This window comes from Aphelocoma coerulescens, chromosome 1 (genome assembly GCF_041296385.1).
Source record: "Aphelocoma coerulescens isolate FSJ_1873_10779 chromosome 1, UR_Acoe_1.0, whole genome shotgun sequence".
NCBI classification, from domain to species: Eukaryota; Metazoa; Chordata; class Aves; order Passeriformes; family Corvidae; genus Aphelocoma; species Aphelocoma coerulescens.
This window is the reverse complement of record NC_091013.1, coordinates 84,325,291-84,350,294: the sequence shown is the minus strand read 5'-3', so window position 1 is coordinate 84,350,294 and position 25,004 is coordinate 84,325,291. Positions and strand designations below refer to the sequence as shown.

General features: G+C 41.9%; 1 protein-coding gene across 1 annotated transcript; it reads left to right on the top strand.

Moving 5' to 3' along the window:
- Nucleotides 1-865: 865 nt before the first annotated feature.
- On the top strand, nt 866-24,201 carry MTNR1B (melatonin receptor 1B). Its single transcript, XM_069030903.1, has 2 exons — nt 866-1,082; nt 22,777-24,201. Exons 1-2 carry the CDS (start codon nt 866-868, stop codon nt 23,643-23,645), a joined length of 1,086 nt encoding a protein of 361 aa, XP_068887004.1. The 3' UTR covers nt 23,646-24,201.
- Nucleotides 24,202-25,004: the final 803 nt, after the last annotated feature.

Genomic DNA, 25,004 nt, shown 5'->3' with positions numbered 1-25,004 from the left:
TGTCCTGCAGCTCGAAAGGAAAACCCTGCGAAACGCGCCCAGCTTCCGAAGCCGACATCGGCGCGGGCACGTCCGGCCCGTGCGCTCGCAGTTATCGCCCCACGGGCGCTGCCCTTAGTCTCGACCTGACAGACCGCTGTGCTCAAACACAAAGCACAAGGCCACGGCGAAGGCAGTGTACAACCCCTTCAGATCTGCTGCCAGACCGACGGGAGGAATGTGCCAGGAACACCCGTCTGGGCGCACGGCGTGCCTGGCGGCGAGAGAGGCGGGGGGAGCGCTGGCCTTGCGCTGCCGGGAACACCGCGGTCCGAGCCGCGGGGCAGGGGAAAAACAACCAGACCAACCCCCCAGAACCAGTACACAGGCAACCCCCCAAACAAGCGCTCTCCCCGCGGCGGATGGAGGATGTTCGCGGCTGAGCCCGGCGGCGGAAGCAGCGCTTCGGGACAGGGGCTTCTCCGCCTCCCTCTCCTGTCCCCGCAGCTCTCCGGCCACGCAAGCTGTCACCGGGGATGGCCGAGCACGGCCGCCTCCGCTGCCCGTGGATGCTGGCGCTGCCTCTGGCGCTGCCACTGCCACTGCCGCTGCCCCCGCCCGGCAGCCCCCGCCGCTCCCCGCTCCGCGCCGCCGCTCCCGCCGGCCACCCCCTCCCTCCCTCCTTCGGCAGGCGGAGCCGTGCCCGCCCCCGGGCTTCCCCCACCGCCCGGGAAAGGGGAGGGGGCTCTGGCCCCGCCCCATCCCCGCCCCTCCCGGTGGAGCAGCGCCCGGCGCGCCCCTTAAAGCCATTCCCGCCCGCCCGCGCGGTCAGTCCGCGGGGCCGCCGCCGGTCACCGCGGGGAGGCGCCGGGACGGGGTGGCCGCGATGCTGGAGAACGGCTCCCTGAGGAACTGCTGTGACCCGGGTGGGCGCGGCCGCCTCGGCTTGGCGGAGCGGGAGGCGGCAGCGGCGGGCGTCCCGCGGCCCGCCTGGGTGGTGCCGGTGCTGTCCAGCGTGCTGATCTTCACCACCGTGGTGGACATCCTGGGCAACCTCCTGGTCATCCTCTCCGTCTTCAAGAACCGCAAGCTTCGGAACTCAGGTAAGGGCTTGGCCCCCGCACCCTGTCCCGGCGGCGGCAGGGAGTGGTGAGCGCCCGGAGTCCTGCGGACATCCTGGTCCTCGCTTCCAGCTGTCCTGAGGAGTCCAGCCCGCTCGTCAAGTCCGGGCGGGTCACCCGCTGAAGGCGGGGCACCAGAGCCCCATCCGTTGCCCTGTAGTGTGTGCAAGGACCCCCAGGCTCTCAGTCACCCCCCGCGCTCCCCTCGGGCTCCGTCCTGCGCTCCGTCCGGGAATGCAGGTCGTGGAGTGGTTCCTAATGAGGCGTTATCTGGTGTCTATGGAGTTCCCGAGGAGGGGAATCGGTGCCATCTACTTAAAATACCGGAGACAAAAAGCGTGCCGAAAGCGGCCGGAGGAATGAAGGAGGAGCTTTTAAAACTTGCTCAAGAGTCCTAAAGATGCGGTCCTGTGCAAGCGTGGGGAAGCGGCTCAGCCCGCTTTCTGGAGCCTGCATCAGAGTGCACGGTAGTCTTTCACGAAATCGTCTTCTTGTCTCCTCACCGCATGTGCTTCAACCAGAACGCAACAAATAAAGTGGGGTGTTTTCTTTGAATCGTGTCTAAGGTTTCTCCTTGTGTGTGCTAGAATGTTGCTCTGCAGCCTTTACTTGCTAAACTTGCTGGCTTTCTCTCCTCACCTCTTCCGGGCTCATTACACGTGTTTCAAGTTACAAAACTCTGTAGTTAAGCACCAACTTCGCGGATTTGCCTCCTGGCCAACTTCCCTGATTCGCTCATGTCCCGCTGCGTGCGGATCCTACACCCGCTGCTCCTCTCCCCGTCGACGGAGCCGGTTGTTTCCTGATGCGCAGAGCTGGGCACACCTGCACTCAGCTGGATGCTGGGTGTCGGTGCTGTATAAAGTGCTACCCCCGAAATTGTGGTGTATCTACTACAGTTCTCATAGTACCTAGCTGTTCCCGGAACTGCTCATTCCTTCGAGACACGAGTGCCCTCGTTTTGCGTGCGCACGCAGGTCGGGGTAACCAAACTTTGCTGGGAGCTGGCAGAAGTCCGAAGCACTACGTCCCCCGCACTCGGAACTAGAGGGCTCTGCCATCGGTCCTCTGTGTCAGCGGGTGCTCCCTTGCCGCGGGGAAGGAGGGACAAGCCGCTGATTTGTTTCTCCCGGGGGTGGAGGGGGTGTTGGTTTGGTTTGTTTGGTTTTTTTTAACCAGCGTCTCTTCCTAAGCGCTGTCGTGTCTCACGTGCGGTGACTGGAAATCCTGCTGACGGGGAGTAGGCGCTCGTTCGCGTTTGCTTTAAGTTAAATCCTACTTAGGGGCAAAAGCAGTTTATGGAGGATAAGTCTTGGCGCTCCCCAGTCGCTGCACGTCTAACTGCAGGCGGGGGATGCCGGCAAATCCTGTTTACCTGGGGCGGAGCGATCACACCCCACCGAGCAGCACCGAACTTGAGAGTATCTGGAAGGGTGCTTTGGCTAAGCGAGGGAAGACTTAGGAAGGCAGCTGCTGGTCCTTGCGTTTGTGCTTGGGCAAGCCGAGAGAGGCAGAGCCGTACCGAGGCCGGTAGTGCCGGCGCGACCCGGAGCCGGAGCCCTGCGTGCCCCGAGCGGGACCGCGGCCGCCGAGCAGCGCCGGGCGCTGCCCCGGGCGAGCGGAGCCGGGCTGAGCTGGGCTGGACTGGGCGCAGCGCCACGGCGGGCCAGGGAGTCCCGCGGGACACGCCGTGACTCACCGGCGCTCCCCGGCCCGCTCGGCGCCGGGGGAAGGAGTGTTCCCCAGGGATTAGAGCCTGGGCTCCGGGGCGGAAGCGCCCGAAGGAACAGGCTCTTGCTGGAGAGTGCGGCCGGCCCGCGACATCAAATCCTTTCCGGGGGGAGGAAGATAGGGGCTCTCTTCTGAAACGTTCCCTTCGCCCAAACTACAGCGAAGGAGAGGGTGTGGACTGGAAGAGAGTGATGCCCGGAAGAGTAAGTTTCAAGATACTGATCAAAGTACTTAGTGGCACCCTAGGACTGTTCAGAAAGCAAAACAAAAAAAAGGCAAACGTGGTCGTCTAGTCCAAATACCTGCTAATTGATCTCCTTCTAGGATCATCCTTAATGTGATGTCACTGACCCTGTCCCAACAATCTCTTTATCTTTGATAAGTACTGTGAAGAATAGCAGGGAATTCCTTCTGCATAATCTTCATAAGGTTAAATACCTTTTAAATTGCCAATTCTTAGTTTTACGTCAGGGACAGATGGCTCTTAGAGGTGAAACTGAAAGGGCATAGTTTGGTAAATGTCCACAGAAGTCTTTTCAGGTAAAATTTCTTAAGGAGGAAGCAGAGTGGAAGAGGACTGAAAACTGATGTGGGTGGAGTGATAGAGGGGATGGGAAAATGGTGGAGAGTTAAGGCAGTACTTGGGAGCCCTTAGCCTCTGACAAGGAAAGAAGATGGAAAAACAGGTGGACTTGCAGTTTTCCTTTCTGAGCAAACAAGAAACGACGCATTCGTACTTGCAAGGGGAGTGAATGTGGTAGAAAGTGAAATGATGAGGAGAAATGGCATGAAAGGAATTAGACCTTGTCAGAGAAGAAAAAGATGAAGTTAGGGGAAAGGTTATGACAGCCAGACATCCAGATGATTGAAGGAAAAAGGAAGAGCTATAGTATCATGAGCACTCAGTTCCCTTTGAAGAAGCTAATGAGAAAATTTTTTTGGATGAGAGTTTGGGACTTCAAATAAGTCATAGGTGTAAAAGAAATAAATTAACCAGCTCTACCCACTTCTGTAGCACAAGAAGTAATCTTACCTTCAGAAAGTAAAGCAGGACTTTAGCAGTTTTTCCAGGATTTTTCAACACTATTCTGTTCTAGACTTTACAGAGAGATCTGATAAGTGGAAACAATGTAATTATGCATCACTCTCCTTAAAATTAAAGCATGACCAAAAGTAAATCTATTCTAATACTGTTATATAATGGGAGGTGCAAGAATGGAATGAAATAAGATGACCCATTAGCCTTTGGGCTGACATATATTATGTTCAGCAGGAGAGAAATAAAGAATGGCTAAGACTGGTGTTTCTGGACATTGCTCCTTCACTCCTCAAACATGGGAATTTTGCCAGCCTTACAACAGAATGATTGTTTCAGATCATCCAGAAGCCTGTTTCCCATGTTTAAATTTGGTTTTGGGGAAAATCTGTGAACACTCTTCCAAGTACATTGCTCCTTCACTCCTCAAACATGGGAATTTTGCCAGCCTTACAACAGAATGATTGTTTCAGATCATCCAGAAGCCTGTTTCCCATGTTTAAATTTGGTTTTGGGGAAAATCTGTGAACACTCTTCCAAGTAATGCATAGCATAATTGGTATGAATCAACACGCTTGTCTTACATAACTGCACCCAGTCTTTCTGTGAGAGGCTGAGTAACTTCTGATCTTTCAAAGTGATTTAATTTACAGAAATTAATGCTTTTATCAGTTCTAATTTGGGAGGAGGGTAATTTCATCTAACACACTACAAAAATAAATAAAACTTTGTATGTGGAAATAATAAAATTAAATTAGCTTGTCTTTCTCTTTGAAACGTCAAATGTGTTCTGAATTTTCAAAAACAATTATTGATTTTGTGTGTTTCCAATTAAACATACCCAGTTGAAGACAGCTTTTAAATTGCTGAATTTTTGAAGTGGTGAAGTTTACATGTGCTCAACAACCACTGCTGGATGATCAAGTATCCTGAAGGTGCATCAAGTAAATCAAAACCACTAGATGCTTTTAAGAATTTAAAAGATACTTTTGTATAGCCACAGCTGTAAACCTAACATTATGGGCTGCGATAAGAACCTGGTAGGAAGCACTCCAGAAGATGGGAACCAGCAAGGCATCTCCCAGATGATGGAGATAAAGCAAACTGTTTATACTTCACTGGCACTAAAGCCAGCATAAAATCAGTGAGAAGTGAGAATTAGGCACATTAACTCAATATCATTTCAAAGAGTAGTGAAGACTTGGGACCCTTTGACTTTTGGCAGAATATTAATATTAACCTTGGTGCAATTCCAAAGAATGCATTAGTGGAAAGTAGTATTTTTAGTGCATTTTGTCAGCCCTCCTCATCCTCTCCACTATTTTCTTTTCTATATATAACAGCTAACACAGCACAATGAGACTCTGATTTCCATTTGAATATCAAGGTGCTATTGCAACACAAATGAAATCAAAACTCATATTTCTTTTACCTGTAAGAACATTGGTGTATTTGCATGTTTAGTTCTGTCTAATGTGTATGTGGCTCTAGAGCCGGACAATGCTTCTCATATGTGCATCTGTACAAAATAAACAATCCTGCATGTAGAATTATAATTTTGGTACTCATCTGTCTACTAAATAAACATGTTCAGCAATATAAGCAAGCCCTGTAGTGTTTTTCCATGCTCTTTCCCTTTCCATAGCCTTCAATCCACATTTCTGTTGATATAGCTGAAGGTAAGTTATCCCTATTGCTAAATGCCATTTTCAGTTATTCTTCGTCTCTTTGGCCACACCAGTTCTCTTTCCCTCCTTTATTCTTCCCCTGTTATTGTTCCTATCCAGTGGGACACAGGACAGTTGTCTCCTGTGATGGAATCCATCTCTTACAAAACTACACTGGAGAAACCCCTTTCTGAAACTGCTTGGCAAAATTGTCCTTTAATAACAGCAGTGATGCTGACAAGAACATATTTAGATGAGCAGAGCATGAGATCCCTCTCTGATAGTTTCAGCTTTTGTACTCCTGTCTTCTTGAAGCCTGGATCTGTGGAATTCTTAGCTCTGGGACTGTGTGTGTTTGGCCTTCACATTCTCTCTCACATTCAGCTTGAAGGTGCTCAACGCTGAGAAACTGATGGGAACAGAGCTTCAGCATTCACAAAAGTTCATTGAACCCAACACTTAAAATAAAACTCTTCCATCTCTTACCATGACTCAAACTCATTTGTACTTTAACTGTGATTTTTAGTTGCTAACTTAGAGTGGATATTTTTATTTGTAGAATTACAATTGTCATCTAATGTGAATGGATCATTTCTTCACCTGTTGAGAACTTCTGTGCAATATTAATGGAGAGTAAACATATATTTACCCCTCAACCTTTTTTTGCTATGGTAAACAAGTAAAATGCTTTTAGTTTCCTCTAAGTAGGTGTGCTCTTCATTTCCCTGGGTTTTTTAGGCCTTCCAGATCACTTATCCAAACTGAATTAATCTGTCTTAAACAGAAAACTGACCTGTTCACAGTAATGCAGGTGAAGTACCACCAATACTTTCAAGAAAGTATTAACATTCTATTCTGTTCTGTCCTTTCCTGGGTGGACAAAATAGATCTGGTATGCCTTGAAGCCACATTTCCCTTTTATGTGGTAGCATCATATAGATGGCTGTTCTTGGTGCAGTCACTTGCTGATGCAGCTCTTCTTTTTCTTTTGTTACACAATTTTTCCTTCAGTACCTGACCTCATACCTCCTGTTATTATACTCTATCTACTTTCTGCTCTTTTAGTCCTCAAGCAAAAAAAGATCTTGACATCAGTGCATGCTCTCAACTTCGTATTATCACAAAATTTCATTAGTTCACTTTGTGTTTTGTGACATAATACTTCTGAAACAGACAAAATTAGTTCAATGTAGGTTATCTCCCTCTGGTCCAACAATTTTCTTTCATCATCATCCAGGCAGTGGTAGCAGCAGACTGTGAGTGGTACCCTGGTGATTCCAAGGCTAGATCCGTTTAGAGCAACCTCCCAGGTCCAGAAAATCCAAGCCCAACTTTTATTAAATAAAGATGATCTGATTAGTTGGTACAGCCACTTTGTGTAAGCTCACATTGACTTTTATTCCATTTGTCTGTATCTGCATCTTTAATTTTCCTATCCCTCTGAGCTTGTCTCTCCAGCCTTGCCTACAATTAAGATAAGATTAAGAGCCCAAAGATTTCTTGATTCATTCTTCCTTTTCAACAATTTCCCACCTTGAATACAGGTGCCATGTTAGCACATACTTTATGGTAGACAAATGAATCTTCCAGAGGTGGCAACACTGTTTTACTGTTCTCATTTACTCCCTAATTGCTTTTCTGACTTACTGGGAGCACCATTCATGCAAAAAGAAACAGCATTTGTGCAGCACCAGAGCAAAGGAGGAGGAAATGGGTAGTAAGTGTGAGAGCACCACAGCTGCAAGTGAGTCATGGCAACACTGCTCTTTGGGATGCATGTGGGAGCCAAGCTCTGAGAGAAATCAAATCACTCAAGCCTGAGAGAAATCTGCACTTCCCTACTGGCAGTGAGGACTAGAGAACATTTCAGCCCCTTTTTACAGGTCCCACATGTAGCTCTCAGTACTTTCTGAACACGACACTGTCTCTGAGATAACAGATGTTAAAAAATTCCTGCCATCAAGTATATTCAATCTCTCTGACATATTTGCTTTATTGTAGATATGCTAATTCCTCACCTGCCTTGTCCCCAAGACCACCACTATTGTCCTTATTAAAAGGTCTACCAAAATCTTTCTTCAAACCAGAGCTATTTTAACTTGATTTTCAGGGTCCCCCTTCCCCAGTAACTTATCTTTCCTTTTCTCTTTTGTTACTGTGCTGAAAGGGCATTTTAGTCATTTTAGAAGTCTTTGCAAAGTCAGTGAAGTTTAGGGGGTTTGTCAGTTCCCATTTAATCCATTTTTGCTTTGTCTAGCATTTTTCTTTGGTGGATACATCCTGTACTTCTAGCCTCATTTCTTGCCCCCAGTATCCTTACTGAGACAACCTTTTCTCCATCTAGACCTGGAACTTTTTGTTTATGTTTTTTTTCCCCTCTTTTCGATGCAAGTTACAGAGAATATTTTTGTACCTTTAATATGAAGAAATGCCAGCCTTCCTCCACATTCAAGTCCCTAAGCTCCTCAATACAGCTGATTTCACTTTCCTAATTAGCTTCTTTTATTTATCAAAATGTGCAAGCCCCCTTCTTAGTGATGTCTGCTTTGTTTATTCTTCCATTTAATTTAACCAAAATAATCTCATCTGCATTCAATACAACCTTATTTTCTATGGCAGGCTCTTCAGGGATGTCTTTGTTCTTCATGAAAACAAAGGCTGGGGTATATTGGCAAACAGACTCTGAATTGAAATCTGCTGGGTGTATGTCCAGAACTCAGCTGCTCTGTGCTTATTTTCCCCTTTACATATGAGGACCTGCATTGTGCTGATGTTAAATTGGCTCCATTAGTGTTTTCCTGCTAAAAGAGAGGCGTTCTCATCCTGCTGCGGGTTTCTGCATTCTTCACCGCACATTGTCTTTAGAACTCCTCCCCAATGTAATTTTGGCTTTTACCAGGATATCCTTTCTCTCTCTCTCTCTCTCAATTTCTCTCTTCATTTCCTCTTTTTTTTATGAAGACAATAGACCTTTTTGTTAGTATTTCTCTTCTCCAATCACTGGTGCAATTCCATTCAAATAGAATTGTTTCCATAAAGTTTTATTTTTATTTCTTACTGGTTTTGGATCCCCTATTTTATTGCATAGGTTCCTGGCATCCTTTAACTGGCTCTTCTGCTTTTTATATTACCACTCCAGTTGAACTCCACAATGTTTGAGCTCCTATTTTCTATATTTGTTGCCACCACCTTCCTGAAGCCAAAATTCCCTTGCCCTGGGTGTTAAATGAAGAAACTGTATGATTTTTTTCTCAAGCTCTCTTCCCATCTCTCAATTTTAAGTTCTTCTTATTCATTCTGCCAGCTTGGATTGCAAGCTGGTATCCCATATGCTTAGGTGAAGTCTGTCCGTGAAGATATGAAACCTCTTCTCAGAAAATACCTCCAAATGATCAATACTCCAAATCTTTCTATATAACTTCTAGAACTATTCAGTCATGTGCCCGTGACTCATCTCATACTTGTAATTATGCTTCTATTCTCTTCTTGGAGAGGAAACAGAATAAGTTCATCACCAATTCCATTCTCTTTTCTTTGAGACTTCGTTCAGATAGTAACCAAATGAGAAAATAAGTCTTCAAAGATATGAAATAATAATTCAAAACTTTGTTAACCTGTAAATAATCCAAAAGTAGAAGAGCAAAGTGAAAAGCCAGTATTATTATTTGCAAAATAGGAAAATTAATTTAACAATGCAGATAAATCTTGCGGGTAAATTTAGAAAAAGTGAAAAGTGGAAACCTAAGATTGTTCTAGATGAGAAAAAAATCTAGACGACACAGAATTTTAAAGTACTAAAATTCTTAAAAAGTATTTAGTTCTCAGAAATAGAAAGTTTGTGAGGTAATTATGAGCCTAGAGGGATTGAAAGAAGTATTTAGAAGTACAGAAACATCATAAATTAGAAAAATAACTTCTCTATCAGTCTGCATATCAGGGAATCCTGTTTAGGATAAAATGTTAACCTGAGGCAGGTTATTCTGCAGCCATAGGGTATTTTGTATCCTCCTTTGAAGCACTTGGCAGCGCCATATTGCCAAATTATCATTGCTGTAAATTATCATTTACTTTTATCCTGTACAATAAGTATTCCATTTATTGATAAGCAAATAGGAAGTTTATTGCCAAGATCAGCTGCAAGATACTTTTATTTTAGGATGTAATAGTAAGTCCTATCCCACTTAGTAAGCGGAGGTATTGGTGTGATTATCTTTAGAGAAAATAGAATGATAAGGATTCAGTTGAGCTGCAGAGGTATGTTTTCTTGAACCTGCAAAAAAGTATCTAAGGGTGTATTTACATTGTGTATTTCATTTGGCACAAGTCCACTCAATGTTTCAAGGAAAGGAAAACCAAAGGATGCTTTTAGTAGGGTGCTTTTCTTGCAACACTCTACTCAGGCTCTCCATAGGGCCAAGTCTAACACAGTCACACAGCTTTTTTTTGCTTTTTTTCAGCTCAAGGTATGAATAAGTTTCCCTTCATCTCCTTGAAATAACCAATGCAAATGTACTCTCAGATACAGGAAATTAGAAGGAGCTCTTATCAGCTGTATTATGGCAGTTCCGACATGTCTTAGGAGCACTCCCTTTCCTGCCAGCTCTCTCCTGGACTCTGGACTGACATTCCTTTTGCAAGACTCACTGACTGCATGAGGAATGACCCCTCTGTGGTAAAGCTCTATTCTTGGATGGACCAGCAGAAGCAATTCAAGGATTCATGGTGCTCTTTGGCACAATCAGCCAAGAGCTAAGAGACCAAACCTCCCCACAGAGTGCTAGGACAGCTCATTTTAAAAGACTAATTTTTTCATCTATTCTTAGCAGATATATATTCATCAGATGACTCGAATCATTGTGTTGAGGATGTTATAGGAGACTACACTCACTCCATTAAATTGGTGACAACCTATTCTCTGCCTCTAGGAGTAAATTCTACTCCTACTCCAATTCAGATCTATTATGAGTACCACTGCCTTCAGATATGCTTCAGATTTTAGCTTCTTAGAAGTTATCCTTTACAAGCGCATACTGGTACCTTGGGTCAGACTGTCAGGTACATAGATAGCCTTGTTCCCAAGAATAAATATGAGAACAGCTATGTTATCCTGAGCTGATAAAACAAAACCATTTTTTTTTTCATTTGCAGAAAGGAGGTAATGCTATGGCAATTTTCATCTTCCTAAAAATCAATCTGAGCAATTCTGCTTTTTAACCTTCCACCTTGATATGGGCATAAAACAGACTTCCTGACAGCAAAAACCCACAGAAACTTGTCTAAATCACTGTGGGTGCAACACCGTGGTGTGTCCTCCCTAAGAACAGTAGCTGCTTTGGAATCTTCTGGTTTACTTTTCATCTCCAAACTGATAAGGACTGATCTATATCAGAGAGTCAGCATTTTCCTGACATTTGAGCTCCATATGGGATAGCTATGTCTCGACATGAAAACAGATAACAACAGCCTAAACACGTTAATCAAATTACTAGAATCTTGATTGTTGGAATTCTTTTTGAATTATTTATTAATTATAGAGGTATTTGATTACACTGTTTAATAAATGCTGCTTAAATTATGTCTGCAGAAAAAACATAACCCTTCTGACAGTTAATAATTTTTTCAGCTGTTTTTTTATGGGCTTGGGTCAGTTTCAATGTTTAAATATCTTATGAAGATTATAATAATTTATATGGTACTTCCATAAACACTGTCATCTTTCTGCTATAGAACAACATCTGCTTACCTGTTGGTTTAGATTGCCATATTTGCACAACGTAGGCAACAACTGTTGTCAGAAGGTATCACATGCAGCTACTGAAGCTAACAGTCTGACTACCAGGAAAAATATCTGCTTGGTACCTCAGCCTTGCAAATATAATTACATTAACTAATTGTAAGCTTAGAACTAGCAGCAAATTGTAAAATATATCACTGCAAAGAAGACAGGAACCAATAAGTGGCATCCTCATGTCTTTATGGTTTGCTCTAATACTGCCTGAAATTCTCAGTGTCCTCTCATTCTAAAGCCAGTTCCATTTTTCCAAATGATTCAAGTCTTCACACCATTTCATTTGAGTGCAAATAGGGAAAAGAAACTTTTGTGAGATGTCTGTCACCTATGAATATATGTAATAATAATCAATCTAGGTATTTTTATGTCCTACTTATTGAATATCATCCACATAGTTTAAAGAAAAATGTGTCTATTCAAGATGCCCATTCTGTGCAGATCCTGTCCGTGGTGAAGTTCATTGGAGATGTAATCTTTAGGACTTTGAAAATATGTTCTCAGAAGTAGTCAGCTGACAGGAGCCAGAGTCTTCAATCTCTGCAGCCAACTCTATTTGGGTTTTCTACTGACAAATAAAAGGCTGTTATATTAAAGCACGCTGCTTTTCTTCAAGACAAATAAAGACATACAAGTGGCATAGTCACTATGTGCCAACTGGGAGTTACCTCATCCCTTCTTTCTGTGAACTGCCACTTATGGTTCTTAAAACTCTTGGGAATATGTTCAAGAGACTAAATATTCCAACCAGCTTGTTTGAAATAAGTTGTTACTTATGGAATGCCCAGGATGTAATTTTTGGATTGTTACAGAGGAAAAAATATTTGATTAATAAGTGATGGGTATCTTTATATGCCTTTGTCTTGTTATGTTAGAGGTCATGACAGAAAGAATATTTAAAATTCAAACTTCCCTGCCACAAGTCAGATAGTACACCATTATGTTCCAGGTGTTTTACTGGCATAAAATACAGTGTCAGAAAGTGAGTGTTGTGCTGTGGAAATTTAGAGCACTCCTACTCAAGGACAAAAAGTCTGCCTGTGATATTTTTAAAGTGACTGCAAAAGTACTTATTATTAGATTCATAGGTGGGGTTAGAGCCTATTGACAAAACCTTACTTTCTGAATCAGTTTTCATGTAAAGCAAGACTTTCCTTTCTTTTTTTACTCTTCCTTTTGCAGTCATTAGAACAAAATGTGTAACATGTTAATTAGATGTTGAGGCAAGCCTTGTAAAAAGATGGTTTGATCACACTGATTTGCCTAGAAAAAATTATTTACTGGTAAGTGGGCTGAAAGAGTTGATAAGATTTTACCTATGATTCCTGGGTACGAAACACCAACTACACAATCCAGAGTCCAGTTGCAGCACTGGACATCCATTGTTTCAAAGTAGAATAAAAATTAACTAATTTGAGGCCTTGTAATTATGCCTTTAGTTAGATAATCTGAAAACAATGCAATCCACTTTAGTGACTCTTAAGAAACACCTGGTAGTCTAGGACCATAAAGACTGTAAAACTTGCTGTACAGTCAGCTTCCTGGTTAAAGATGAAGCAAGAATATCTGCTCTGCTTATGGAGACCAAACAAAATAGTGAAGCAGGTGACCTTCAAACACCTTCAAACATGCCCATGTAGTATATATAGTGATTTCCATTTGAGCCTGATTTAGTAAAGATTATATTGGTTTGGTCCAGTTTGCAAGTGTATTCACGCAGTTGAAGAGGTGTGACTCAGTAGGTTAGGCAGACAGAAGTCACCCAGAGCTCTCTTTCTGGATGACAGGCCACCAGGTCACTCACTGGGGTACCAGCTAGAACTGCCACAAGGGGCTAGTCTGAAAGGCTAGTTGCAGTCAAAGGTCATCAAAGTAGCATGTGGAACAGGATTCTGCAACAGGGGTAAGCTGAACCTAGCATGTGAGTATCTAGATAAGGAGGAACATTCTAGCCTTGCTAAAGCCAATGGGAATTGCTTTCCAAAAATTGCTAGGAGCTGGTGCCTCCTGCCTCTTTCTGTGCAGCCCTTACCGCACTCCATGCTCCACCCCTCTGGAGTTCTGTACCTTTACCAGTCTTTAGATTTACTGGTCTGGAAATGTTTCTTGGTCCAGGTTCTCTGTTTGGCTCAGGCCATTATGTCCAGTCAAAGATTGTTCAGTTCTGCTGTCACAAGGAATCTGAAGGCAGAAGGATAAATAAAACAAAGCCCCATCAACTCTAATCTGCACTGGGGCCTCTTCTTCTGACCAAGCAAATCTAGCTCACTGTTACTCACCATGTCTGGTCTCTGCATGCATAGTAACAGGTATGATCTCAGGTACCCTCTGCTATTTAGTACAGCAAGTAGACCCTTCATTGGTTGCAAAATTGACAGCATCTTGCCTCTATTCCCTAGTGAAACAGTAAATATCCTGTATACTTATTCCTTACTGGAACAGGTTACCCTGAGTGCTTGTTGAGTCTCTGTGGCTGTAGACAGTGAAAGGCTGACTGGACATGGTCCTGAACAACCCACTATAGTCTATCCCTCTTTGAACAGGAGGGTTGGACTAGATGAACTCCAGAGATTAATTCCAACTTCCATGATTCTGTGGCTCTATTGGTTGCATGCCTATCACCCTTCATTTACCTATCTCAACAATATCATGACTTGCAGGCCCAGCCACAGCAGTTTTTGTCTTATGATTTTTGAAAGGCTTCTACTGGCTCTCAGAAAAGACCTTGATTCAGCAAATGATCATTACTTACTTTGTCTGTATTGAGTTGGAGCACAAAGCAGCTAATGCTTCAAAAGAGAATACACAATCATCTTCTGTAAAAGCATTTTATTTATTCATCTGTTCACATGCTGTTTACAAACCTATGAGTATCATTATAAGATGAATCATGTCACTGTACTTTGCTTTAAGACCTTGTTTCCAAAAGAAGCAGATGGCAGAGACTGACAACAGCTTCTGAAGACGTTCATCTCCCTATGCATGTACAGTGATGAGGCCTTCCAAAAGCTCAGAACAAAAAGGGTAAGACTTTTCCTTACTGAAAGGTTATAACGGCCATTTTCATCAAGTGTCATCTATTTTCTTACTTGCTGAAACAGGAAACAAGAGAAGAAAAGAGGATCATAATGAAGGGACTCCATAGGTTGTTAGAAGCATTGGCAACTTGTCAACATAAGTGCTCTCCAATTAGATGTTCCTGTGTACTCTATTTACTGCCGTGTATCAGATCCTATTTTATAAAACTCTGGGATCCCCCACTGTGTCTGGAAGTTGAACATGGGAACACTTAAAAGTACATAGCAGCAAGAATGGGCTGAGATTTGGTTTCTTTTTGCCGATGGAACCAGCTGACATGTACATGCTCTGCACGTATTTGTCTCTGTAGCTGTCCCATGCTGCAAGTCCTTCACCTGCAGCCCTCTGGAGCAGCTGAGCAAACCACTGTGGAAATTGCCACTGGCATGACTTCGGTTCTGTAAGTGGAGATCCCAACATTTACACTTACATTTAGAAGTTCTGGGCTGTTTACATTGGTCTACAGGGCAAAACTACAGGATGCACCTTATCATGGCTAATCAAATGTCCTGGCAAACTGGTGCTGAGTGTGTCCTATAGTCTCCAATAGTCCCCAATTTTACTCACTTCATATACCAGCCTGATAGCCTGAGTATCTTCAGTAATGTCTTAAGCCTTACATTTTAAAATAGAATTATTTAATGTCTGAGATTTGTTTGTTTATTTGGGATTTTTTAATTCAACTAATCTGCTAGCAAATATTAAAATAAAACAAAACACAAACCAAACAGCTTAACAAAATAAAACATGGTTTTAGTTTGAACAAAGTTATTTTCATTTTTTCAATTTCCTGTCCTCCTTTCTAAAAGAAGGTGGAAGTTAAGTTATTCTAAGGACTTGAGCAATGTTTTGTTGCAGTAATAAAGAAAAAAAAAACATAATTTCCTTCGAAAAAATTCAGTTCAAAGACAGTAACAAAGATGAAAGTAATAATGAAGGTGATGGAATGAACTAGCCTTTCACACAATATAAATTAAAAACAGTCAGGGCATAATAAAGTTTTTTTCCAGAGTTTTCAGAAGTGAAATATCCTTACTTTGTTTTCTTCCACACTTCAGGCTTTTATAGTCAATCTGGAACAAGTTTTGGGGTAGGGTTTTTGTTTCTTTCTTTAACAAAGTAACATCCTATAAAATGCTACATATTTCACCTTTTTTTCTATGACATGCAATATAGTGCTGAAAAAAAAGTTACTAAAAATTATAGGTTGCCAAGCTCTTTATAGGATCTGACTAGATTGCACCTGTTGTATTTTACAGCTTTTCATATTAGCCCCTTTGTCAGCAGTAAATGCGTTTTCATACTTGCAGTTGTACAAGTAGGGTTCCTATTCTTTCTTGGTTGAAGCAATCAACAGCTGTGATTACTTCAAGAGAAGAAAATTAAGCTGATATGTACTGGCAGATACAGAAAACACGACTTCTTTCATGAACCAGTGTAAAAACAGTCTGTTTTTGTTGTTATTTAGGGATTGTGCTCAGCAACCAGAGGGTCTGAGGCTGGGTTGCCACCGGTGCCCATAGTGCTAAGCCCTCAGAGTGAATGTCTTGGCTTTGTCCCCCACATGAAAAGCAAAAGTACCTAGAGAGAGACATCTCAACTGAAAAAGGGGAGATTTTAAACAAAAGAGGGTAGACTTAGATTAGATATTAGTAAGAGATTCTTTGCTGTGAAGGTGGTGAGGCGCTGGCACAGGTTGCCCAGAGAAAATGTGGATGCCCAGTTCAGTGGAAGTGTTCAGGGCCAGGCTGGATGGGACACCGAGCAACCTGATCCAGTGGAAGATGTCCCTGCCCATGGGAGGGGGGTTGGAATGAGATGATGTTTAAGGTCCCTTCCAACTCAAACCATTCTATGATTCTACAAGTCTGTGATTCTCTCAGCAACAACATGGGCCTTTTCCATCCTAGATGACCCTCAAGGCAAGAGCCTGACTTCAGTGTTAGGACATGGATATAAGGGATCTTCCCTGAGCCTGCTGCAAAATGCAGCTCAGTTTCAGATGGGTGGACACACAGAAAAAGGCCTAGCTAGACTCATACTTTGTCTTTAACTGTAGATGGAAGCAGGCACTGAGGAGAAAAAGAGAACAGAGCAACCCTGTATGATACTTCTGTATTCTTAAAACTTGTGATTCCTTCCAGCTCAGAGGATTTCCCAAACCTAGCATAGTATGTCTGTTAAGTAACCTTCAAACGATGTCTCTTACAAGTACTTTTCCAGTCTTCCCTTGAACACAAGTAAAATTTTTACATCTGCAATATCTGTTAAGGATTTACTACCTAGTGCAGCAACTACCCCCTTTTGTTTGCTTTTAATAAAATTAGCTTTGCTTCACAGCTCTAGCTCTTCTATTGGCTCCATCCCTCAGCATCAGTGTGCCACTACAATGTCATTTGGGAGAAGAAAGCTGGACCGGAAAAGTGCTGCTTTTCCCAGAGTATGCTTAACAGTGGTGGTATTCTCTAATAGAGAAAAGTAAGAGCAAGGTTCATGAACCTCGAGTATTCTTCCTAATCAGTGTCTTGGAGAGTTCCTGCACCTGTCTATCTCAGTTTCCCAGCTGTTAAGTTGTGAGAGGGACTTTTTACTTTTTTTTTAATGAGCATACTGATAAAGAGCACTCTACAATACAAGTGATAATCTGTGTATTCTGATTCTAGGCTGAAATTCTTGAACATAACCTAGAAAGAGACAAGCACGCTAACCCCAGAAGAGCAGCAGGGCTGGTGAGTAGGGCACTCTCTGGGGACTATGGGAGACATAAGCTCAAGCCTTTTTCAAAGAAGGGCTCTTATACCGTGGAAGTGTCCTAACCACTAGGCAACAGTGCAATTTCTAGTAGTAGAGCCTGTCTTGCCTCTTCTGCTTCCCCTTTTCTCTGTGAAAATACCCAGTACTGGAAAGGTTCCTGCAATCTCAGAAAGTATAGGAAGCCCAGAAAAGTATTTATCACTCCATAAATGTAGTATCTGATGAACGATCAGCGTTTTGCTTTGCAAGGACCAGCCGCTGGCGTTCTACTCCTGCCCTGCCGGATGATGCAGTGTGTTGTCTCTGCTGTGGCTCCTGCACTAGGTGGCAACAGAGAGTCACCACCGTCCCCACCGGCACCAGAGGAAGCCGGCGAGCAAAACTGTACGCCCAGGGGTTACAAACCTCAGGCCTTTTTACTAAGCTTTTAACAGCACAGCCTTTTGCACCTGTAGTCTGTTAGGAAACCCAAGGCAGCAAACTCGCAGCAAGGACTGGCGTTTCCATATTTAACCAGAGGAAGAAGAAGAGTGAGCACGCAGGAAAAGTGGAGGTTTTGTTTTGGGTTACACTCATACCTAGAGGCCAACCATGCCAAAATCATGATCTCAAAAACAACAGTGCAACTTAGGCACCTCTTTTCAGTAAGTCTGTGTCGACACCTGAGAGCTCTGCCTAATAAGCCTAAAATTCAGTTCCTGCAAGTGTAGCTTCCAGCACTAACTCATAGTTTCAGATGTAGGGCCAAGAACACAAGTGTGTTCCAGTCCAGGAGTCTGCAAGTCACTAAGCCACAATCTCAGGGTCCTTTTAACATGCTAAGCTTCTGTTCTTGTGAGTCCTGCATTCTTCTTCAGGTCAGTCCTGTTTAATATCTTTATTAGTGATCTGGACAAGGGGATCAAGTGCCCCCCTCAGTCAGTTTGCAGGCAACACCAAGTTGGGCAGGAGTATTGATCTGCTGGAAGGCAGGAAGGTCCTGCAGAGGGATCTGGACAGGCTGGATTGATGGACTGAAGCCAGCTGTCTGAGGTTCAACAAGGCAAGTGCTGGGTCCTGTCCTTGGGGTCACAACAACCCCAGGCAGTGCTACAGGCTGGGGCAGGGGCTGGGAAGCTGTCTGATGGAAAAGGCCCTGGGGGTGCTGGTGACAGCAGCTGAACACGATCCAGTGTGTGCCCAGGTGATGGCATCCTGGCCTGTGTCAGCAATAGTGTGGCCAGCAGGACCAAGACAGTCCCCCTGTACTCAGCACTGGTGAATCCCAAATTCAATTCTGCGCCCCTCACTACAAGAAAGACACTGAGGTGCTGGAGCATGTCCAGAGAGGGGTAACAGAGCTGGGTAAAGAGGCAGCTGAGGGAGCTGGGGTTGTTTAACCTGGAGAAAAGTAGGCTCAGGGGCACCTTATTGCTCTCTAAAACTACCTGAAAGGAGTAGGGGTTGGTCTCTCCTCCCAGGTAACAAGTGAAGGGACAAGAGTAAAATGGACTCAAGTTACATCGAGGCGGGTTTAGATTAAATATTCGGAAAAATTTCTTCATTGAATGGTTGTGAACAGACTGCCCAGGGAAGTGGTGGAATCACCGTCCCTGGAGGTATTTAAGAGAGGTGTGGATGTAGTACTGAGGAAGGTGGGCTAGTGGTGGACTTGGCAGTGCTGGGTTAACTGTTGGACTTAATGATCCTGAAGGTCCTTTACTATCTGAATGATTTTATGATTCTACTCCCAGTGATGGGTTTTTCTTTGTACATGTAAGAGGGTAATTATAGTGACCAATTATTCTGAACTGTTTCATAGAACACACATTTCCTAAAAAAGAAATAACCTGGATGTTCCATAAACTGAAGACCAGCTTTGATTCATTGTTTATGCTATATTTTTTGCTAGAGTCTCTAAAATATGCTGTTCTGGTGGAAATCTATTGCCTGTCCCTTTCCCTTACACCAAAGTTTGCAGTATACCTCGCTAATATCTGAAATCATGAAACATAACTACAAAAGAGCATATCCCTGCTTTTAAACTGTCATATTCAAAGAAAACAAACACCCATCTGGCATTTGTTTGGAGCATTATGTTACACCTTCTGTTAGCAACACCCTGTTGAACATTATACCAAATTACCATGTCTCAGTAAACCAAAGCTTACCCTAGGTCTTGGCTTGTACTGTCACGAGGAATTCAAATGTCAGTGTGTGAAAGACTTAATTCTCTGCTCCACCTGCTGCTGGTGCCATAGATCGAAGAGGGCGATGTCTGCATGCAGTGTAGAACAACTTGTTAAACAAATGTGTAACAACCAAAACACCACCTAAAAAAAAACCCCAAACAACACTATGATGTATAATTAAACATTTTCACCAGTTTCAAACCAAAGACAGAAGAAAAACCTTTAAAAAATAGTTGCTGATTGAAATTGCTTCTGGTTTTGGTAGAGACATTAGAAGTCAGTTGTCTTTTCAGAAGGCAGATGCTTAGCCCTTAAAAGTTTTGGCCTTACCAAAATTTTTTTTCTGAGAGTAAATTTCTACAACATCAAGTCATATCAAGATTGCAAGAGGGTGTGGCAGTTCTCTTTCTCCTGTTAGTTGTAGTAAGAAAACCAATAAGCAGGAATGCTTCATGAAATATTGATCTAGTTCTGTTGCATGCAAAGCAAATATCAGAACTTATTTTCTTTTTTATGCATACAACTACCGGTGTTTAAAACAGCACAGATGTGGATCTTTTTGAATACCTGGCAAGACATCTGGCTTTTAGTAGCTACTGCTTGTAATTAAGGGGTCTTTCCATTCCAGTGAACAAATGTTTTTCTTACAAATGAATATATCTCTTTCTCTTATGAAACTGAAATCTAGGAACAAAGTCCATCGAGTTAATTTCAGAAGCAATGATAATAATTCCAGCTAGATGAGAATTTTGTGCTTTTTATTTTGTTACAAGCAGCAAAAAGTTACCTCTTTAGTTATATTATGAATGTAATTTAGGCCACTCTAAAAGCTCTGGGTTAGGTGTATCAAGGAACATTAACTTTCTCCAAGCACATAAAAGATGTCTAAGACTTTTGGTTTCTCAAAATGTCAATTATATATGTTTTATGAATTAGGAAAGTTTCTCTCTACTTCTGTAGATTATTCATTGCCGTAATAAACATTAAACTTAATTCTGCAGTCATCCACAAAGACAGAAAAATACCATTGGACCTTACTTTGCAGTACACAGTGGGAACATTCAACCCTGTAAACAGCTATAGAAGTGACAAATCACCTGAGGCCTTTATAGATATTGGACCATTTTTCTTCTGAGTTGTAAACTAGTAAATTAAGTTCTTGACAAGTTCCTTGCTAACTCTATTTCTTCATTTCACCTAGAATTTTCAAGTCGTAAATTGCATTCAAAACTTTGAAAATATCTTGCTAAATGTACTTTACAGTAAATTTCCAAATATGATTGAAAAAGCTGAATGCCGACTCTATTTCAACTGAACAATTACATTTCAGGTAGAAGCTGATGCTGGGAGGCCTTAGAGTTTAGATTAATCTTAGTGAACACACCCCAGACTAAATTCTCTTTTTCTCCAAAAGACCTTCTAAGGCCTTCTAAAACACAAAAAAAACTTCCTTCCTTCCTTCCTTCCTTCCTTCCTTCCTTCCTTCCTTCCTTCCTGCCTGCCTGCCTGCCTGCCTGCCTTCTTCCAGCTTCTGACTTATACAGTGATGACAAAACATAAGAGAAATGCTTGTTGCTATGATGTAAATACATTCTGACAAAGATGCCCCTGTTCTTTTGTTAGTTTTGGTTTTTTGTCTGTTTACCATATGTCTAGAAGAGGCCTTCACAGTCATCTCATCCTTCCTGTACAAAGGGATCATCTTTGTCTAGGCCAGTATTGACACATACTTGTTTCATGTTTTCTTACAACCTTCGATGGCAGACTCAAAGCAAGGTGTTCCAACACTTCCTTCTTCTTTCCATTAAAATCTATTTCTTGCCACCTACTTTGAAACTTCCTTGTTGTGACTGAAGTTTGCTTGGATTCACAACAGTCATGGGAACAGGTTATATCCTTCCTGCTTTGCTTATTTGAAGTTATCATGTCCCACTCAATTGTCTCCCTAATTTGTTCAGTCTTTCCTCACAAATCATAAAGCTGCATCTATGGAAACACTTGTGAGGCTTTTAAAAATAAATAAAACAGGCTACTAAATATATAACAAGGAACCACCTAAAATAAGTTGTGCACCACTCTTGAGATGAGCCAATATTCCTGCGGGTACAGATGGATAATCCTGCTTTCCATTAAGTTTACTCACTGTTGTGCAAATTCTGATGAGCATGGTTGTCCCCTAAAGTGTATGGGAGAAAGATACCTCCCCATTCCTTAATTCAGGAAGCTACAGATCTAAAGCAGGTGGAGAAAACAGAGTAGAGGTGAAATTCTGTCATGTTTGATGAGTATATTTCTATATGGTTATTGCTTTTATGACTTCCAGTTAAAGCCATTCTTAAAATGGTGTGGAGAACTGCTTTGTTAGTTGAGGACTAGTAAGCTCAGAATTTGTAGAACGGAGCATCTAACTGCTCTTTTCAAAAAATAATTATGTTCCATGCACAATTTTTAAAATTGCTTGGATTTTTTGCATATCAGTTCATGCTGTGAAGGACTTTCAGGAAAAAAAAAATATGCAAGCCATATACAAAACCACACAAACTATATACATTTTATACAACCTAAATGCCAAGAATTCAAAGTTAGTATCTCTATCTTCTAGAGTGAAATTCTTAAAGAACATTTTTTCAGGAATGTAGTTTACTATCTCACTGTTTTATAAAAATACCCTTAGATACAATGTCAGAAATTTCAAACTGATGAAAAGGACACTGTTTAAAGAGAGACAATATGGCTCAAACATATCACCTATATTCCCATAATGTCATCAGCAGAAAATTTGAATACTTTCTCTTGCATGCATGGAAGTTTTCTTTGTTTAATTAAATATGCCTTTCTGCAGAGGTTCGTGAAGGCAATTGACTCTTGCTTAGACAATCCAATGAGAAAATAACTGCAGTATGGGTAGGCCATTCATGCAGAAAATATCTATACTACAGAGTATTTTGTAGCAATTTAGAGTATGCATAAAACAACACATCCTTCCAATAGCTATTGACCTAGTCTCTGTATAGCCTTCTCCTTGATAACTGTCAAGCCCATTAGCATTCCAGTGATAGGTTAGAATGACACAATGGCTTACCTACCTGGCACAATTTAGATTTTTTTTCGTTTTCATTTTATTCAATCCAGCTGTGGAGTTAGCTATGCTTAAATCAACATGTGCTTATGTAATGGCTCACTGATGGCTATGTTTATTAAAGACAAAAAGAGCAAGGACGTTATAATCCAGTTACCAACAGATCTGAAATATCATGTTTCTACAGATATTTCCATGGTATTCTAAGTTACATTGTAAAATCATTTCCCTATTGGTCGTATATATCTGCTGCTTGCTGACATCATCAATAATTTAGCGTTGCAGACATCCAAAATAATGTAATGTTTTTCTTCTTGTTCACAGCTATGCTTGCTTTCAGACTTATGTCTATGTATTCTTCTTTTCCTCCAGGTAATGCATTTGTGGTGAGCCTAGCTTTGGCTGATCTGGTGGTGGCCTTGTATCCATACCCACTGGTGCTCTTAGCTATTTTCCACAATGGATGGACACTGGGTGAAACGCACTGCAAAGCGAGTGGCTTTGTGATGGGACTGAGTGTAATAGGCTCCATTTTCAACATCACTGCAATTGCAATAAACAGATATTGCTACATATGTCATAGTTTTGCCTATGACAAAGTGTACAGCTGTTGGAACACAATGCTGTATGTCTCCTTAGTCTGGATTTTAACAGTGATTGCAACTGTGCCAAATTTTTTTGTTGGCTCTTTGAAGTATGATCCACGCATCTATTCGTGCACGTTTGTCCAGACTGCAAGCTCCTACTATACAATAGCTGTTGTGGTCATTCACTTCATTGTCCCTATCACCATTGTCAGCTTCTGCTACCTTCGGATTTGGGTTTTAGTGCTTCAAGTTAGAAGACGAGTCAAGTCAGAAACAAAGCCAAGATTGAAGCCAAGTGACTTCAGAAACTTTCTTACTATGTTTGTGGTTTTTGTGATTTTTGCCTTTTGCTGGGCACCTCTAAACTTCATTGGACTGGCTGTAGCCATCGATCCTACGGAAATGGCACCAAAAGTTCCTGAATGGCTATTCATTATAAGCTACTTAATGGCCTATTTCAACAGCTGCCTTAATGCAATAATATATGGTCTTCTTAACCAGAATTTTCGGAATGAATATAAACGAATTTTAATGTCACTGTGGATGCCAAGGCTTTTCTTCCAGGACACATCCAAAGGAGGAACCGATGGCCAGAAGAGCAAGCCTTCTCCTGCTTTAAACAACAATAACCAAATGAAAACTGACACCTTGTAAATGTGTAATAGTCAATGCGAGAGTTTGTCATGGAGAAAACCAAGATCATAGATGTAATATTCAGTCATTCCTGCTTAATTTTGGGAGTTTCCACTTGGATCACACTTCATGACTGGAATACTGTCTTCATAGTAAAGCACATTGCTCTTGATTCATGATTTATACAAGATATCAATTGAAAATATGTTTCAGAATTAAAGCAGCAGGTGGGTGCAAGCTGTTTTAGTTCTGAGAGCTGAATCTGGCTTCCAGACATATGAATGAGGTATTTTTTTACTTCAGTGAGAGTTTTGCATTCTTTATACAAGATCAGGATTCATTTCTTAGAAGATGTAGTGAGTCTATGTGTACAGCAGCTCATCAAGGCTCTGGAGTGGTATTTTCCTCCCTTCTGTATCTTAACAGAGGGTGAGACAGACACTCTATTTTCCACACATAAGCCAAACATTGCATTTCTGTGGATGTACTGGTGTACTGACTGTAATGGTGTCTTTGAATCAAATTTGTAAACCAGAGAGAAGAATATTTGTGTAAAAGCAAATATTAACATTAGAGACTTTCCTCACAGGTTTTTCATACTCACCTACATTGAGAATGGGAATACAGTGTGTCTACTCTGTTCATCTTTTGTGGTCAATTTTATGGTAGATAATGTAATACAATTGGTTGATTTCTCACAGATTTACTTTACACAATATTCTTCCTTTAGAAAAGATTGAATATTCATTGAACCTCATTTATATTTACCAAAATATCTATATAAAATGTCATTTGATGCACTTTAGCACACCTTACACATTTGCAACAGACTGGAGATTATAGCATATGACCTGTGATCATCTGGAGTGGCAACTGGACACTAAACAGGATATCCTAGATCATCTCAAATGATGCTAAACCAAAAGAAGAAGCCCTTTTGACTGTAATGGTAGCTGATATACTTGACTCATGTCTACATCTAATCTCGAACAAAACCCACTGCTGGCGTCTAACCTAAGACAACCTTCAAGGTTCCCTATAGTGGAGATATGTTTCCTTCCATATGTGGTGATAAACACATGTCCAAGGATAAGATTAATTGCTTTATGGAGGTGCTTGTCTCCTTTCACTGACTTCAGAAGCAGCTTTGATCACTAGTTCAAAGATCTAATTTTGGATAGCTAGAGAGGGATTTATTTTGCCTAATTTGGGGTGAATCCAGTGTAGATGTTTGCACACAATCCATTTTCTAAATACCCACAGTAGTCCATAGAGTTCTAGGAAATTATTCCTTTTCTTTTGAAAGAGACATCTTTATTGGTCAGGGGAGCTGATCAACAGAACTCAGTGACTGTACCTTCACTGACTGTAACAGAGATC

Excerpts from the sequence above, each read along its gene's own strand:
- MTNR1B (XM_069030903.1), top strand. The coding sequence starts at position 866 with ATGCTGGAGAACGGCTCCCTGAGGAACTGCTGTGACCCGGGTGGGCGC. Across the intron at positions 1,083-22,776 it reads CCGCAAGCTTCGGAACTCAG|GTAATGCATTTGTGGTGAGC; the intron begins GTAAGGGCTTGG and ends CTTTTCCTCCAG.